At 41.2% G+C, this 19,078-nt stretch overlaps 1 protein-coding gene across 3 annotated transcripts in view; it reads left to right on the top strand.

Moving 5' to 3' along the window:
• The window catches only part of LOC124721537 (run domain Beclin-1-interacting and cysteine-rich domain-containing protein), a 161,434-nt gene that overhangs the window by 6,869 nt on the left and 135,487 nt on the right, over positions 1-19,078 (top strand). For all 3 annotated transcript variants that reach the window (XM_047246564.1, XM_047246565.1, XM_047246566.1), the window contains exon 2: positions 3,139-4,113. In XM_047246564.1, coding sequence (XP_047102520.1) covers positions 3,139-4,113 — 975 coding nt within the window. The remainder of the gene's footprint in view (positions 1-3,138; positions 4,114-19,078) is intronic.

Here is a 19,078-nt window from a genome sequence, read left to right as displayed (position 1 = left end):
AATTGTTGTACTAGAATTGCCTGCATTTTGGATTTCAGTCAAGTCATGAGAAGCAGCCCTATGTCGTAGGTCTTTTTTGGGAGTCAAAGTGTGCAGGACTAACTTTGCACACACTATGGTCACACAAACATCACTTTTATCACCAGGAATAAAATCAGTTTCTTAACTCTTTTGACAGATGGTATATTTCTAAGTGGAGCTTACCCTTTGTTCCCCCTCTGTACTCTGTGGCTGTTCTGCTTTTTACTGAAGTGAATGTAATGTTTTGTATGCAATGTCGACTTTGGCAACTGGCTTCTCAACTATTTGTAAATGCAGGTTGCTGCCTTGATTTGTATAGTATTTGCAGCTCAATGTAAGGTACTTGTTTGGCGGTGTATTTCTTGCCCCTTCTTTTCTGCTGGAGATATTTTGCGGTTTTGAGTCTGCAGCAAGTTCACTGGCAAAGTGAGTAGGCCTATGTGACACCTGCTTTTTGAGCCGCCTTGTCTTATCTACCACAAGTTGCCTTCCATTTATATGCAAATGACCATATCACTGTCACATTTACATTGTGGAGGACTTTAGTATGTATGGCCACACTTTTAAATGGAGGAATTCTTCCTTGCTGTATTCTGTCAATAAAAGTCAGAAGTTGGAATAGGCAGCAGTCTTCCCAATTTCACTTTGCCATGGAAGCAATTCACACAAATTGTCTGCTAGCAAAGTCATATGTTATACATTAAAAGCACGACATAGTGGTACTTGGTGTGGAACAAATGCAAAACCTAACCAGGGACGAAACTAACGGCCATGTTAGCTCCTGAAAATGCACAAAGCATTTAATGAGGTTCAGGAGATACTGTGCTTCTGCCTATGTTTTTAATACAGTGTTTAATGAAATTTAAATTGTGGACCACTGCTATATAGCTGTGCTTGCCAATTTGTCTACCAAGTGAACACACAGTGATCTGATTTTTGTAATTTTTTTAAATATTTGTGAAGTTCAGAACACAAATATTAATTGCCCAAAATAATTTGATGCAACTCTAAAAAATTCTTGAGGAAATCTAGTTTGAAGTTTGCTGAACGTTGTTACTTTGATGAAGCAATGTCGATTTTTCTCGACAGGCCACATGGCTGTGTGGTAAATTGCTTGCTTGCCATGTAGGGTTTTAGGTTGACAAAACTGCAGGTACAAATTTTGAAGCAGATGTGCTTGGTCTTCTAGTAATTCCTTGGCGGAACAAAATCAGTAGCATTCCAGACAGGCAATGCTGGTATAAGTCTAGTTTTACTCATTGTTTTTTCACCCTTATCCCCCCCCCCCTTTTGGTTCAGTTTGGATAGCTACAGCATTCAAATATAAAGTTCATCAAATCTATCCTAATTGACAAATACCTAATTGATACTTTTATGAAAAATGCATGTTGTCTTATTTCTAATTACATATCTCACACGAAAAATCCAGGTTTCATTGCAAATGTACATTCTTAATTGTTAATATTTTATAAAAGATGATTTAAGTTTTAAAAAATTAAAAATTTAATTCTTTTTCATCCTTGTGTATTTTATGGTTCAGGGAAATGTTCAAAAGTTTGCCAGGGATGGGAATTGAAACTGTGCCACATACATGGTGGGCAATCATTCTACCATGCAGCCACATGGCTTTTCAAGAAAAATTGACCTTGCTTTACCGGATTAAAGACAGAACTCCAAAGATGATTTTCTTGAGACTTTGAGAGTTGCATTCAACTATATTTGCTGATAGATATTAGAGCTCTGGACTTCACCCATGTGGTACACATGTAAGATGGCTGCTCAGCTGTTTTCTCAAATGTCCTCAAAATTTATTTACAATTTGAATTTAATATATTTCATGCAATATTACATACAGGCAAGGGAGCCAGTATGATGTATTTGTGCTGAAAAATTGCTCATTTGTTCATAATCTCTAAATATACTTACATCTATACAACACATGTACCCAGCAGACAGAAATGCCTGCAACATCTAGGACTCTCATCTTCTGAAAGGCTGAGAGAAGGTTTCCTGGATACTGGGGTACATGGGAATTAGTAGAGGCAGCACCTCGTGAAGCACACACTGAAATTGCTGTGGCCCCATGATTGTCTCTGTATGCTGTATCCTTACTGGTGAGGTAACGAGTCTTAAGATAGTTGAAAGAAGACTGCTGGAAGCAAAAGACAATAAGCTGCAGCTGGTAAAAGTAAACTACATGGTCTAGCATACCAACACCTGGCCAAGAAATTGAGATGAAATCAGGTGAAACAAAGCTTCGTGCTTCGGTGAGAGCACTCATCGGATATGCTCCTTAGATTATGGAGAAAGTTTTAATGTGTCACCAGGGTGGCTGGCTCATCCAGTTTTTTATTTTATTTATTTTTTATTAATTATTCAGCCACACACACTTTCCTGTGTTGTTATTTTGACCAATACTGTGTATTTCAGTTAAAATTTTAACAGTGCATTTTAACAATGACAGTTTTATGTTCTGTGTGATTTGTTATGCCTGGGTAGGTGAATGTGTACAAAAATGGTGGTGTGCAATTGCAATTTTGAATGAGTTTAACGGCTGGATGATTTAAAATTTAGATTGGCTTTATTGTTCCAATTATTAAGGCAGCTACATGGTTGGTCATCTTTTCTGTTCTAGCAGTCTATTTGACTAGGCCATTTTTCTTATGATGGTCCATTTTTTCCCAGCAATCATTACTGTCTGGGTTGTGACTTGTTGTCCCTTGCGTATCAGTATTGCCTCCTCCGTGCGTCCTTGTTTTCATCTTGTTGCTGCATTTTGGTATCTGTCTTAACTTGCATTCATGTTACCATACTCTGGCTGTATTACCTATTGCTTCTGGGATCATGAGGCACTGAATCTTCTACTAAGGAAGAGGCGGTGTTGAGCAACAGGTGCATACATTGCAAGTGAACTGATTCTTTCTTGCTACGTGGGGATATGTAGGAAGAACATTTCCTAGAAAAGTGTTAGTTGTCAGGTCTGCCACATAGCCTTGATCAGTCTGTTGTAGTTTTGCTAACAGCTGTTTGTTGTACGTGTTTTGTAGAAGTGAGAGATCATATTGCAGTTAATACAATGTTAATATTTTATTTATTTATTTATTTTTTTCCATCCAGGTAAATTCGCTGAATCTTGTTACAACAGATGTCGGTCGTTGCAGAGTGTGGCTCCGTATTGCATTAAATGACTGCTTGCTTTCAAGGTATTTGGAAGCAATGAGGCAAGATGGAAGTGCCCTTAAACCTTACTATCGAAGTTCTGCATTTGTTCGTGATGGTGAAAGGTTAGATGTTGCTCAGCGATTGATTGAGGGAATAGAAGGAATTACTGCTACACTGGCATGCAATTCCAGTTTACTGAATGTGTGGACCAATACACCATTGCTCCTTGCAGGCTTATGGACACCACCATTGCGGGCCTGTCCAGTAATGTCTGGTGTTGACATAGCTAGAACCCTAGATGATAATTATTGTATACCGCCTGCAGCTGAGAAGTCACCTAATACATCAGTATCACTGCCTGCATCTCTTCAAGAATCTGGAGTAAGCAACGTGTTACCACTTAGTGAAGATGAAGCTTTGAAAATAATTTTAGGTACACCTGTTAATGATGCACCAATTTCTGAAAGACTTAGGTTAGAGACAGAAAGGTCTAGAGAGGAAGACTCTGCAAAAAAGGTAATAGAAGATGAAAATTTGGAAGGACAGAAAAATGGAAAAGATATACCTGTGAGACCAAATGATACTAGTCATACAGAAGAAGGTTGTGAATCTTCAAGTGTTGGAAACTCTTTGTTCGGAAGAGTTGGATGGTCCTCTTCCTTTGATGAGGTGATGGAACAAGGTTCCTCTAAAAGACTAGAAGAAAATACTACAAATGAGAAGGAGAATATTGTTTCAAGGACGACTTCTAGTGCAACAGTAGTGATGCATAGCAGGTTAAGAAGCCCAAGTGAAGTCCAAAGCTACCATTCTTTGCTTGAAAGCTACAATTTGCAATATGTCAAGACTCCAGATATGAGAGAATTTCTCCAGCGCTTTGAAAATTGCTCCAGTGAAGCTGTGAATCCTGGAAATGGCTCTGACGATCCGGTAAGTTAATATTTAGTGAAATATTATAAATTCTATCTAAACATAAAAAAAATTAAATGTTTCGATATTGTGTTAGCTGAAATGACTTCCTAGTTAATTTTGTGGGCTAACAGGTTAGTCCTATATTATTTTGTTCACGTTGTCATGATTGGCCAATTTAATTTTTGCCATTTTAAAGTGCACCTACATAAATTGGCAATGCAAAGAAATTGGGATACTTGGAACAAAAATAATATAAGAAATTGTCTAGTCATATGAAAACAATGTTTTGTAGAAACAATTAAAACATGATTTACTGACTGTCATTCAAAAGAGTGTACAGTTAAGCATGTTGTTTTAACAGGCCATACAATAGTGTCTGTTAAATGACCAGAAATAGATGGTGTAGTCCGCATGTACCAGAGTTCCTATTTAAACTGTGGTAAAACCCTGTTAAGTACACGAGCATTATTAACAAACCAACTGTCAAAGGCATTTCTTCCTACCTCAGGACTGCAGAGTAATAACCAAGGAATTCAAAACTCTGTACATATAAAATAACAAAGATCATGTCCATTTAGTCAATAGATCTTCAGATACCTCTTACTGCAGTTGGTATGTTAAGGCGTAAATATGAACTATGTCCCTTAAAGAAGTAAGGCACTAGAGACAGTCTTTGCACAACACAAAGGACCTGACTAATTGGGTAGCAGAGTACATGTGGCATACCTGAGAGGGTGATGGTGGGAGGAGGCGTTGAGTTAGAGGAGCCCCTTCTTAAGCTTAGTGATGAAATGCTTGCTGAAATTGAAGCTGGATCAGCAACATTACTCTGAGAGGTTTCACCCTTGTAGATCAGAAAAAAACAAAATGTTAATGCATTACTAGGAAACTGCACAAGCATTCCTGGTGAGGCCCCAGAATTAGTCTTATTAGTTCTTAGGAACAGATAGTCGGCTATAAACAGAAGTGAACAGCAGTGAAATCTAGGCGCCGGTGGTGTTTGCGTATTTATTGCCGTAAATAACTCTGTAGTATATAGTGAGGTTATTATCGATTCTGAATGTGTGTGTGTTTGAATGACGGTAAGCATCGAAGGTCAGTCAAAGTTGTTAATCAGATGCTTTTATGAACCACTTGTCACAGTCTTTAGTGCCAGAGTGCTTCAGAGAGAACGTGGAGAATATAAAGAGTAAATTTCCTGATTATGTTGTTGTAATAGGGATGGGATACTAGTGCAATTAAAACTCGTTCTGAAAGTCTCGTCTGAAAGTTGCTTCGAGTAGATAGTTAAAGAACTGATGTGTGAGGGCAATGCCTTACACCACCTAGTGACTAGCGGACACAAACTTTTACAATTGGTCAATGCTGATGGAAACAAATTGCAGAGTATCTAAGAAGTCAACATAAAATAGTTAGCCCTTAGGATGAAGATGTGGATTACAAATGGGTAAAACTGAAAAGTGTTGTATGATATGTCATAGAGAAGTATGTGCTGAGTAAGGGTATGAGAAATTGAAAAGCCCCACCGTGATTTGAGAGCTAATTTCTACGAATGCAAAGAGATCTTCATCTCTGAAGAGAACTCAGTCTGTTAGACAATCAAAAGCTGAATGAAGCCAAAACGAGTTTGAGGAAAGCAATGTGAGGATAATTGACTGAATTTCAAAATAAAGTTTTGTCAAACAGTTTGATTAAAATTCTTAAGCTTTGGTCTTACAAGTCAATAAATAGATCTGAACCATCTATTCTGTCACTCCGTGACCATAGAGGTAGGTGGACAGATTGGCTGCCATGTCATTGTCAACCCTTAGGTGTCAGCATATGTGGATATGGAGGGGCATGTGGTGAGCACACTGGTCTCCCAGCCCTTGTCAATTGGCACTTGAACCTGAACATAAATTAATAACCATAATATATTTCAGTTATAAGGTAAATTGGTCTGCTACTATTTGGGTATACTATTGGCAACAGATTAGTGGAAACAGTAACTACTGTAAAATACCTAGGAGTAACCATCTGGAGCAGCCTAAAATGGAATGACAACAAAAAACAAATGGTAGGAAAAGTAGATGCAAGACTGAGATTCGTTGGGAGAACCTTATGGGTCCATTTTTTTCTGTCAGCCTATAAAATGAGTGATTTTTACATTTTGCTTTTTTTATTTTTTGAAAGTCTGATGAAAAAATAATGTGCCGGATTTTTTAAATGAAGATGTAGTTTTGTCATGTGTTTTCGGTCATGTTTCGCAATAACTAATGAATGAATTAAAATAAAAAAAATAGCGTATTACTGTTTGTGAACGTGCCCAAAGAGTAATTCTGCCAAAGTTATCTCGAGCAGGTGTAAAATTTAATAAAGAGGAAAAAGGAAAAGAAGGAAAGAAAAATTAAATGATGAAATTAGATCTGGTTGCGTTGATTGTGCCAGATCATCTTCATCCCCCACCTCACCCTCACTCACTCACTCATCACTCACTCCCTGCCTGCCTTCCTTCCTTCCTTCCTTTTGGAATTGTGCAAATCAACATTGGGTGACACTGTTACTGAACGGAACTGTAACCCGTGCATATGTTTGGCTCATGCCACCACTTAATATAACTATGAAAATCCTACAGTGGAATTGCAATAGCTACATTCATTGCCTTGCTGAACTTGGGATTGTTGTCCCTTTGTCGAGCAGTTTGCATAAAGCTACAGCAAACTCAATTTCCTACAAACGTGATCCACAACTTCTTGCCAATATCAAGTGTGTTTTAAAAATTGAACTTTGCAAGATCACCAAAAGGACTGTGTATGTTGGTATTTGCAAGTATATTTAGTGACCAAATATTGCTTAATACCATATTGGGAGGCTGTAGCTGTACGACTGTGGAAATCTATGGAAGATACCATTGGGATGTTAACCTCTGACTGGTTAGAGAGGCGTCATATCGAGAAATATCTACGATTCGACCTTTTGGGATTTTGTGCAGGATTTGTAGTGTGTTTTCAGTGTTGTCAGCATCATGTTTTTCACTTGTGAGGTGTATAAAGATGGATTGGCTGTTGTTTATTTCTTTCATGTATTCTCTGAATCCAACAATGAAATTTCTTCCCGTCTGTCGAACATAAAGTTTTGTGCAGTTATTGCAGTTAATTTTGTAGATTCCAGAATGTAAGTGCTTGGGGAGTATGGTTTTTCCTGAACATAATTTTGTGTTAAAAATATTTGTTGCTCTAAAGGCTAATTTCACATTTGTATTTTTTAGTAAGGCTTTTTATTTTATCAGATAGTTTTCCCGTATTGTTTGTTGGTACGTAGGTGGTCTTCTTTTTAATGCAGTTTCTCTCATTAACATTATTTTGTGATTTATGGGGTCTCTCTTAGCTGTAAAATCACATTAGGGTCGTAATTCTTCTTGTATGTGATATATTGTAGTGTACTTGTTTCTGTATGTATGACCTGTTGCAGTGACAGATTGAGCTTTCTGTTTAGCACAGAAAGAATGCATATTTGTGAGATTTTGGATGTGAATATTTATGGTTAATTATTCCATTTGTGGTGGTTGGTTTTCAATAGATTTCAAATGAGTGTTTGTAGTTGAGGTAGTAGTTGTTGATTTTTGTGAGGTCCACAAAGTTTATAGATTTGTTTTTATAAAGTTCTAAATGAATTTTGATTTAGGGTGTGAATTATTGTATTCCTGGTGTATTGTTTGTATGTCGTGATAATTTCCTTGTGTGAGTAGCATTGTCATCAACATAGCAGTAATAGTAAATGATACTTTTTTAGGAAGGGATGTTGTGAACTCAATAATTTTGTTTCTAGTTTATTAAGGAATATATCTGCTATAGGTCCTGCACTGTTACTCCCCATAGGCACACCATCTGGTTGTGTAAATTTTATCATTAAACTGGAAATAGTTTTGCAAATAGGTTATTTTGAGAAGTTATATGATTTCGTGTATACCTTCATGTGGTAATTTTCTTAGGAGTCATGAGATTATGTTCTCTAATATCTATTGTTTCTTGTAAAGGTACGTTAGTGTAGAGGTTTGTTCTGTCCAATAAAAGAAGTTTGGCATTATGTGGGATTTGTATGTTATTTATTGTATTCGCAAGTATTCTGGAATTTTTACAGTGTAGTTTTTCCCGTATTTGAAATATTTCATCAGCAGTTTGTTGGGTGTATTATTAATTCAGAAAGTTGGGCTGTTAATACTGTTAACAATTGGACACACAGGAGCTAAAGGTTTATGTATCTTTGTCTGTAAAGCATTGTGGTTCTTGGGTTCGTTACAATATTTTGTTTCAGTTTGTATTTCGGTAGTATTGTGTTGGAATTTGGTTTCTGATTTGTGCTGCAAATTTGTAGGATTGGTGCTTAGTTCAGTTATGTTATTAGTTTCACAGAAATTTTGCTTTAAGTAATCATCATGGTTAATGATAATTATACTACTACCATTATCGGATGTAACTGCTACAGTGTTGTTTTCTGTCGATTTTTGATTTATTTTTGGAAGAGTATTTTATTCCATTTTTGTACGTTGGTTGCATGCGTGGCTTTTTTTATTTCTTGTTCTATGGCATGTAACTATTTTTGTTGCGGCAATGAGGTGATTTATCTACTTGTTGCAGTTTTCATGGTAAGATTGTAATTAAGTCTTTTGTTTAATAGGTTTTCTTCATCTTTTGTGAAAGATATATTTGTAAGATTTTAATGTGTGGGTAGAACTGGAATGGTGATAAAATTTCTTGTGTGGGTTGTGGTGATTGGTGGTGTGCAAATTTTAGGTTATTTTCTTATTGTGCAATTTTTGTATCTGTGCGCTAACTTCAGACACAGTTATCACTAAAATTAAATATAATGTCAGACATTAGAGGAGTAACACTGTTAGTACTAGTTCACTAGTCACTTTTCCTCAATCCATTATCAAATGATGACTACTTGCGTGATAGCAGTCGTTTTTCAATCATCTTGTCCTTACCATACCACCACTCAAATGGTCACCTCGTGGAGGATTACTGGAACACTTATAGTTCAACCATAATTTTTGACACTGACACTAGGGGAAAGTGATGATCCTTTACAGGATATAAACAGTGTGACGCTGCATTAATTAGAGATTGCAATCTCCATTTCTTCAGGAGCTCCCCACAAAAGTAAGTTTCAGGTAAAACCAAGAAATTACCTTGGTTATTAAAGATTGCTGAAGCGCCCTCCAGCAAGTCAAATAATCTGTCAAGGATAATGGACTTACTTAGACTTAATTCCTCCAATGATAAGTAGCATATCAGGTAACGTCTCTCTCCCAACAAACTCGGATCAGCTGCCAGGATTCCAGAGTCCTCCCAGTTCATCTATCGATTGGAGATCCTGTGCAGAATTTTGTTTCCAGGTGTTAAAAAGTCTTCCTCTACTTAGATATCCATCCATAGCTTTCCACAATAGTGCTGATTTGGGGTTCCCCCATCTTTCATGCATAGAACATGCCCAGAATCTTTAGTCTTATTTCAGCAATGATTTTTTGCAGGCTGCATAGACCAATTCTTCTCAGCTCTTCTTCAGTTGAAATGTGATCACAATAACTGATCTACAAAACTCATCTCAAGCATCACTGGTGAAGAACATTGAGATTGTATACTCATTTTATTAACACTTTCCACATCTCGCATGCATGTATGATCATTGGTAGGATTATACAAGAGTACAGCTGAAGCTTTGTGGACATAATTATAGTAAATTGCAATATGGCTCATGTCTGTTGGAAGGCTGCAGAAGCTTTCCCAGTTCTGCAGCTGTCTGCATCTGTGTTCCCATTATTACAGATAATACTTTCGAGATATGAAAATTATTCAACATCTTGTAATCCATTATTTTGAACTTTAATTTCTGTAGATACATTTCCACTTTTTATGCACTTTGTGTATGTCTTATCACTGTATGTTTTTAGTACTACAGAACTGGTAATTCCATCCAACTTAGTAGTCATTAGTTGTAAACTTTGTATCATTTTTGCCGGAAGAATGGTCATCAGCAGAATCCAGATCCGTAACCCTAGATTAATCATTCCAACATGCATTCACATTGGAGTTATCCATAGTTCTCATTATGAGATCTGATTATTATGAAAAAGAATGGTGAAAAAATGTAGCCTTGTGTAACACCTGTCAGAATGCTAAAGAAAGTTGTTTCCATTATCCTTTTTTGTGCTGCAACTCGGAATCTAGATTGAGATTTCAGAAAACATCAATGAGATGGCCAGGAACTCCATATAGGCTTAAAATTGTCCATAATGATTCATGGTATAAACTGTCAAAAGGTTTTTTTGATTGATGAAGCTTATATTCACTGGACAGTTAAATTCTACTCATTGTTCTTGTACATTTCACAGAACAAATATTTGGTCAAAGCAAGATCTTCCACCTTGAAAGCCAACCTGTTCTTACAGTGGTCCTTTTCTTTTATAGAACAAGGCAAAGGAATTAGTTGCTTCTAAAAGTCTATGAGCTTTGACCCTTTGTCTAATAAAGAGTAGTGTAAAATACATTGCCACCATCTGTACCTGAGCTTCCCATCTGGAGTGCCAAGATGTGTAGCATTTATGATTGCCAACTGGCATCCACTGTCCTTGAGTGCCTATGTGGCTGGCCTTGTATATTGACCTGTTTACTATTGTTAGACATATCATAGTAAGTTCCGGTCAAGTATCTGCATCTAAGAAATACCCTCTTGCCATCTGTCAGTTCTAATGACAGTGTCGTCGTAACAGCCATCTGTGTCACTTCTGCTGTGCAGCAAGCTACCTTAATTTAAGTATTAACTGTATTTTTCTTACTTGTCACTTCTTCTTCCGTGTGTTTTTGCTTTTAGGAAGCTTTAATTGTCGAGTGCTAGTAATAGTGTTTCATAGATTTCGTGTTTGTTTTGAATAGTCAGAGAGAGTCCCTTTAGTCAAACATAGTGCCAGTAGTGCTAGTGTTTGTTTTCAATACAGTCCAGAGACAGGTAGTGCTATTTTCATTGTTTTCTACAAGAAGTGTCTAGCAACCACAGTTTAGTCGACACTCAACCGCCTTTAGTGAATTAGCAGTCTAGTTAAAAGTTGATTAACTCTCTACAGTAAATTGATTTCTTAGGATGGCTAGGATGTGTGACTGCTATGTACGGATGCAGGAGGAGTTGGCCACTGTTCGAGAACAGCTGAGCATGTTGATGGCCGCGGTCAGTCTTCAGGCTGCTGCCTCGGAGTGTAGCGGCATTGGGGAGTCTGGTGCATCGCAAGGTACACCCTAGGTGTTACATGCTTCACCCACTGTCCCTGCTGTCGAGACATCTTCGCGGGTACCGGGCGTGGTTGGGCCACCCTCTCCCTAAGGGGAGTGGCGGGTTCAGCGGCGTTTGCGGCGCACGAGGCGGAGGGTCAATGTGGAGGCTGGTCGTGTGGCATCGCCCGCTCTGCCTGTGAGGGGACATGTGGCTGCTCCTTCAGCAAGGACTGAGCAGGCACATGGGGGGAGGGGTTTATTAGTTATTGGGAGCTCCAACGTTAGGCGGGTGATGGAGCCCCTTAGGGAAATAGCGGAAAGGTCGGGGAAGAAGGCCAGTGTTCACTCTGTCTGCTTGCCGGGGGGTGTCATCCGAGATGTGGAGGAGGCCCTGCCGGCGGCGATAGAGAGCACTGGGTGCACCTGATTGCAAATTGTTGCTCATGTCGGCACCAATGACTCCTGCAGTCTGGGTTCAGAGATGATCCTCAGTTTGTACAGGCGGTTGGCGGAATTGGTGAAGGCAGAAAGCCTCGCTCGCGGGGTGGAATCAGAGCTAACTATTTGTAGTATTGTTCCCAGAACCGATCGCGGTCCTCTGTTTTGGAGCCGAGTAGAAGGCTTAAACCAGAGGCTCAGACGATTCTGCGGAGATCTGGGATGCAAATTTCTCGACCTCCGCTATCGGATGGAGAAATGTAGGGTCCCCCTGAATAGGTCAGGCATGCACTACACGCCGGAAGCGGCTACAAGGGTAGCGGAGTACGTGTGGAGTGCACATGTGGGTTTGTTAGGTTAGAGAATTCCCTCCCTAGGCCCAGCAAGGCGCCTCCTGAGACGCGGCAAGGTAGGTGTAGGCAAAATGCAACAGGGAATAACAATATTAATGTGCTAATAGTAAACTGCAGGAGCATCTATAGAAAGGTCCCAGAACTGCTCTCATTAATAAACAGTCACAATGCCCATATAGTACTAGGGACAGAAAGTTGGCTGAAACCAGACGTAAACAGTAATGAAATCCTAAACTCAGATTGGAATGTATACCGCAGAGACAGGCTGGACAGTGAAGGGGGAGGAGTGTTTATAGCAATAAGAAGTGCAATAGTATCGAAGGAAATTGATGGAGATCCGAAATGTGAAATAATTTGGGTGAAGGTCACGGTTAAAGCAGGCTCAGACATGGTAATTGGATGTCTCTGTAGGCCCCCTGGCTCAGCAGCTGTTGTGGCTGAGCACCTGAAGGATAGTTTGGAAAATATTTCGAGTAGATTTTCCCACCATGTTATAGTTCTGGGTGGAGATTTTAATTTGCCGGATATAGACTGGGAGACTCAAACGTTCATAATGGGTGGCAGGGACAAAGAATCCAGTGAAATTTTTTTAAGTGCTTTATCTGAAAACTGCCTTGCGCAGTTAAACAGAGAACCGACTCGTGGCGATGACAAACAGAACCGAACTATTTGAAACAGTTAACGCAGAACAGGGAATCAGTGATCATAAAGCGGTTACTGCATCGATGATTTCAGCCGTAAATAGAAATATTAAAAAAGGTAGGAAGATTTTTCTGTTTAGCGAAAGTGACAAAAATCAGATTACAGAGTACCTGACGGCTCAACACACAAGTTTTGTCTCAAGTACAGATAGTGTTGAGGATCAGTGGACAAAGTTCAAAACCATCGTACAATATGCGTTAGATGAGTATGTGCCAAGCAAGATCGTAAGAGATGGAAAAGAGCCACCGTGGTACAACAACCGAGTTAGAAAACTGCTACGGAAGCAAAGGGAACTTCATAGCAAACATACACATAGCCAAAGCCTTGCAGACAAACAAAAATTACGTGAAGCGAAATGTAGTGTGAGGAGGGCTATGCGAGAGGCGTTCAATGAATTCGAAACTAAAGTTCTATGTACTGACTTGGCAGAAAATCCTAAGAAAATTTGGTCTTATGTCAAAGCGGTAGGTGGATCAAAACAAAATGTCCAGACACTCTGTGACCAAAATGGTACTGAAACAGAGGGTGACAGACTAAAGGCCGAAATACTAAATGTATTTTTCCAAAGCTGTTTCACAGAGGAAGACTGCACTGTAGTTCGTTCTCTAGATTGTTGCACAGATGACAAAATGGTAGACATCGAAATAGACAACAGAGGGATAGAGGAACAATTAAAATCGCTCAAAAGAGGAAAGGCCACTGGACCTGATGGGATACCAGTTCGATTTTCCACAGAGTACGCGAAGGAACTTTCCCCCCCTTCTTTCAGCGGTGTACCGTAGGTCTCTAGAAGAGCGTAGCGTTCCAAAGGATTGGAAAAGGGCACAGGTCATCCCCGTTTTCAATAAGGGACGTCGAACAGATATGCAGAACTATGGACCTATATCTCTAACGTCGATCAGTTGTAGAATTTTGGAACACGTATTATGGTCGAGTATAATGACTTTTCTGGAGACTAGAAATCTACTCTGTAGGAATCAGCACGGGTTTCGAAAAGACAGTCGTGTGAAACCCAGCTCGCGCTATTCGTCCACGAGACTCAGAGGGCCATGGACACGGGTTCACAGGTAGATGTCGTGTTTCTTGACTTCCGCAAGGCGTTAGATACAGTTCCCCCACAGTCGTTTAATGAACAAAGTAAGAGCATATGGACTATCAGACCAATTGTGTGACTGGATTGAAGAGTTCCTAGATAACAGAACGCAGCATGTCATTCTCAATGGAGAGAAGTCTTCTGAAGTAAGTGAGATTTCAGGTGTGCCGCAGGGGAGTGTCATAGGACTGTTGCTATTCACAATATACATAAATGACCTTGTGGATGACATCGGAAGTTCACTGAGGCTTTTTGCAGATGATGCTGTGGTGTATAGAAAGGTTGTAACAATGGAAAATTGTACTGAAATGCAGGAGGATCTGCAGCGAATTGACGCATGGTGCAGAGAATGGCAATTGAATCTCAATGTAGGCAAGTGTAATGTGCTGCAAATACATAGAAAGATAGATCCCTTATCATTTAGCTACAAAATAGCAGGTCAGCAACTGGAAGCAGTTAATTCCATAAATTATCTGGGAGTACGCATTAGGAGTGATTTAAAATGGAGTGATCATATAAAGTTGATCGTCGGTAAAGCAGATACCAGACTGAGATTCGTTGGAAGAATCCTAAGGAAATGCACTCCAAAAACAAAGGAAGTAGGTTACAGTACGCTTGTTCGCCCACTGCTTGAATACTGCTCAGCAGTGTGGGATCCGTACCAGATAGGGTTGATAGAAGAGATAGAGAAGATCCAACGGAGAGCAGCGCGCTTCGTTACAGGATCATTTAGTAATCGCGAGAGCGTTACGGAGATGATAGATAAACTCCAGTGGAGGACTCTGCAGGAGGGACACTCAGTAGCTCGGTACAGGCTTTTGTTAAAGTTTCGAGAACATACCTTCACTGAAGAGTCAAGCAGTATATTGCTCCCTCCTACGTATACCTCGCGAAGAGACCATGAGGATAAAATCAGATTAGAGCCCACACAGGAGCATACCAACAATCCTTCTTTCCACAAACAATACGAGACTGGAATAGAAGGGAGAACCGATAGAGGTACTCAAGGTACCCTCCGCCACACACTGTCAGGTGGCTTGTGGAGTATGGATGTAGATGTAGGTGTAGATGTAGACATAGACATAGAGTAGCCACCTGTCCTTTATCACACATCTTGTAGAGTAACATAGTGTTGCTTTTAATTAGTGTGAACTCCATAGTGCCCTGCCATTTAGAGTAGCCGCCTGTCCTTTTTCACACATCTTGTAGAGTAATATAGTGTTGCTTTTAATTAGTGTGAACTCCATAGTGCCCTGCCATTGTATCGTGATAAAGCACCATAACTCAGTCAAAATGAAACAACCTTTCCTTGAAGAAGGCTGGTGTCATATTTTATCTTTCAACCATATCTGGAAAGATGGAGAGCTTGTAACTCAATTGAAGAATGTCACAATGAACTCCATGCTGAACTGTCAGAGACAATGGCCCCAGAAAGACCTTAAAGACAAAAAATGAGTCAGTCAATATTGCACATGCAATAGTGGTGGATGTCATGGTGACAACAAAAGATACTTTACTCTATGTGTCTACCACCAGCAATCACCGTGTGTTCCAGAATGGGCCTACGAAATAAATATGGATGTGCTGCCATGGTCTGGATGTATGTGGCCACTCAAAAAAACATTGCATTGAAGCTGATTGATGTTCCACACAAACATTGCAATAAGACATCATTTTGTCATTTACTCGCTCCAGGCATCCATGCCCTGCCAACTACAATGATGTCAGGTGAAGTGTTTCATGCAAACTATGCCCCGATGACCTTGATGCAATAAAATCAAAAATTCCCATTGCAGTGAGTGAGGAATCACAACACATGCAGCATAATTCTCTGTTTGCAACAGTGGAACATGTGACTACTGGCTGGGGAATGTCTTTCAAACTACAGTAGCAGTGTGATAACATGATTCGTTGGATGAATCAAATGTGTTGGCACTGACTGGTAACCAAGACAAGGACAATATCAGAACCAAACATTGCAGTTTTTACACTGTCTATGGTGGGACAGGCTTGGAAAGATTGAAGAGGGTTGTTAAATACCAGTGATATGCAAGCAAATAGAACTCCTGGCTGTACAGATATTAGTGGAGCTTGGTAACTGACTGTAATTACATTGCACTAAAAGTTTTCGATGCAAAAGCGACAGGCTTATTTGAAGAGCCAATTCTATGGGAGAGCACAGCTCCAGTCCCATAAGATGATGCTTCCACAGATGACACTACAGGCTTAACTAAACCAAATAACAACCACTTAATTATGCATCCTTTAACTGGTGAAATGCATCCCAACATTCTCAGGACCACACAAAGGAACATTTTTCTGGTGGAGCCAGTTCAGTGGAGCAGCAATTCTCACAGCATTTGCAATGAATTTAATATAATAGGTAAGCTTCCCCATGTCAGCTATGATCTCCTTAATATTATAGGGCATCTGTTAGGCCGTGCATGGTGCCCACGGGGCCCCGATCTATTGCAGCCCATTCTTCCTTCCCGGGCTGAATTTCCTTCCACGTTCCTCTCCCTCCCCCTTCCTTGTTCCTTCTGTGCTGCCCCATCCTCCCCCTCTCTCGGTGTTCTTATGTCAACCCTGGCTATCCACCTGATTTCCTGAATTGCTTGCAGTTTTGTTTCCCATACATTTTCTCTTTCGTCCTTTGTGGTGTTTTTGATCCCCCTTTGGGGTTTGACCTCCACTTACAAATTTTCTGTCTGTACTGTGAGCCATTTGGGGAAGAACTCCCCCCACCCCTAGTGTCTACAGTGTGGATTCCTCTTCCCCCTTCCTTCCCCACCATAGCCCCCTCAGCCCTGCTAGGTCACCAGCAGGTGTAGCCAGTCCGTGTGGTGGCGCTGTTGTGTACCCATTTGGCTGACGCCCCCTGACAACACAAGCATCACACTACTGACAGCTGAGCTGCTCCGTCCCCGTGTATGCCAAGGAGTGGTTGTTTGTCTTCTTGGAGCATCAGACCTCCCAGCAATTACTGAAATGCCTACTCTCAAACGGCCGACTCTTCGAATGGTGAAGGATTATCAAATGCTGCTTCATACGATCCAGCAGCCTTCCCTTCCCTGGCTACACTGTAGGAGGAGGGCCAGGCTCGCCTTCTTGGTATGAAATGCTTTCCCAGGTACCTTTGTACTAGGATGGGTGGGGACACATTCACCACCACAAAGCCATTGCTTTTTGTGGAGAATATAGAGGACACATTTGGTAAATTGGAGTGTCTCAATTTGATGTTGATCAAATCTCCCTTTCCCACCCAATCTGCAACCCTTCATGCTTGTGATGCCTTGCGTTTTGGGCATATGTCTTCCCACTGTATGGCAGACCCTCTGTGTGGTGACTGTGGACAGGCACTCCGTGAAGGAAGCCCCTGTGTTCTGCACCCTGTGTGTGCCAATTGTCATAACTGCCATTCACCTCGCTTGTCAGATTGCCCGGCTTACAAGAGAGAAAAGAAGATCCAAGAGTAAGAGTCCCTGGATTGCCTGTCTCATGCTGAAGCTCGCCAAAAATGAGACTCCATCTGGTGTCACTTTCCTTAACTTTTTCCTCTGTTACATCCTTTCCTCCTCCTATGTCTTCATTACCTCAGTCCCGTATCCTCCCCTCCCTCTCCCCCTCCCCTGCAGTTCTCATGACTTCCCGTTCGGGGGCTAGTCCCCTCCCCGGCAAAAGAAGTGGCCACCTTCGTCAGCACCTGCCGCTGATGGGGCTTCCTTCGGAGACCCCTCTCATGGCATCTCTCAGGCCAGAAGCCTACTACTGCAACACGTCCACGAGATGCACCATCTGTACACCCCAAGGTCTCCCGCTGTCTTTAGATGCCAGATCGTGCAGGAGCCTGTACTCCCTCTGTGTCTGCCCTCCTTCACCTGAGGAGGAGGAGGAGGAACGCGAAACGCGAAATGAAAGTCCCAGGACAAGGCCCCCCAACCCCCTGCCCCTCCCCAGAGTTGCCATCTCCCCCCTTGTAACCTGAGTCTGATATCTTATTTATGGATGTCACCCTTTCCTTGTAAGTGATGTCCACTGACAGAGTGGCATGACCTCGTCTCAGCTTCTTTATGTCGAACTTGGACTCGCACCTCACAATAATCCAGTGGAATTGCAAGGGATACTATTGTCACCTACCAGAAATACATCTTGTGTCCTTCTATTCTGTGTTCTGCTGTGTTTCTTCTCCTCAGGGACTTCAATGCACACTACCCTCTGTGGGGGAGTGCTGCTTCGACAGTAGGGCTCTCCTAATTGACCAACTTATTAGACTTCGATTTGTCTCTCCTCAATGATGGTTGCCCTGCCCGCTTCAGTGCTGCTCATGGCACCTTTACTCTTACCAATCTCACGATCTCCTTGCCTGCTCCAGTGGCCTCCCTACGTGTCACCTCATTATGATCTTTGTGACAGTAACCACTTTCTAGTGACTCTATCATTCCCCTGCCACTGCCAGGCAGACAGACCCCCACCTTGGGCCTTCCATAGGGCCAGTTGGCCTTTATGTACATCTGCAGTGCACTTCAGTACCTCTCTCTCGAATTGCATTTATGTGGTTGTGTAGGGCATCTGTGACCCTATTCCTCAAGCTGTCGACACAGACTGCTAACGAGTGCTGCAGTGATTTAAACGATACCCTTCACTGACCACCCTCCTTGCTTTTAAGTGGCTCAGTGCTAACGCTCGTTACCTTATTATGCAGAGTAAATAGAAATGCTAGGAGTGCTATGTTTCCTCCCTGGGAACGTATAGCTCTTCCTTGCAGGTTTGGTCCAAGCTCCAGAGCCTTCTGGGCCGCCAGCTACAGTCAACTGTCCTGAGTCTTATCCTCCAAGGTGCTGTGCGTACTGATCCGTTGGTTCTTGCAGAACACCTCGAGAGACAATTTGCGATGGCATCAGTGTTCTCTTCCTATCCCGCTACCTTTCTCTGGCTGAAACACTGTGTTGAACAGACCCCTCTCTGTTTCAACCCCCACCATGCTGAACCCTTTAATGAACCATCCAATGACTGGGAATTCTTGCAGGTTCTTACCTCTTCACATGACGACCCCAGGCCCTAATTCCATTCACAACCAGATGATCAAACACTTGGAAGTTACCCAGAGGCAACATCTACTCAGGGTCTTCAACCGCATTTGGCTCATGGCT

The sequence above is a fragment of the Schistocerca piceifrons genome, chromosome X (genome assembly GCF_021461385.2).
Source record: "Schistocerca piceifrons isolate TAMUIC-IGC-003096 chromosome X, iqSchPice1.1, whole genome shotgun sequence".
Lineage (NCBI taxonomy): Eukaryota > Metazoa > Arthropoda > Insecta > Orthoptera > Acrididae > Schistocerca > Schistocerca piceifrons.
Note: the sequence above shows the minus strand (reverse complement) of the source record. Positions and strands in the feature narration are given on the sequence as shown.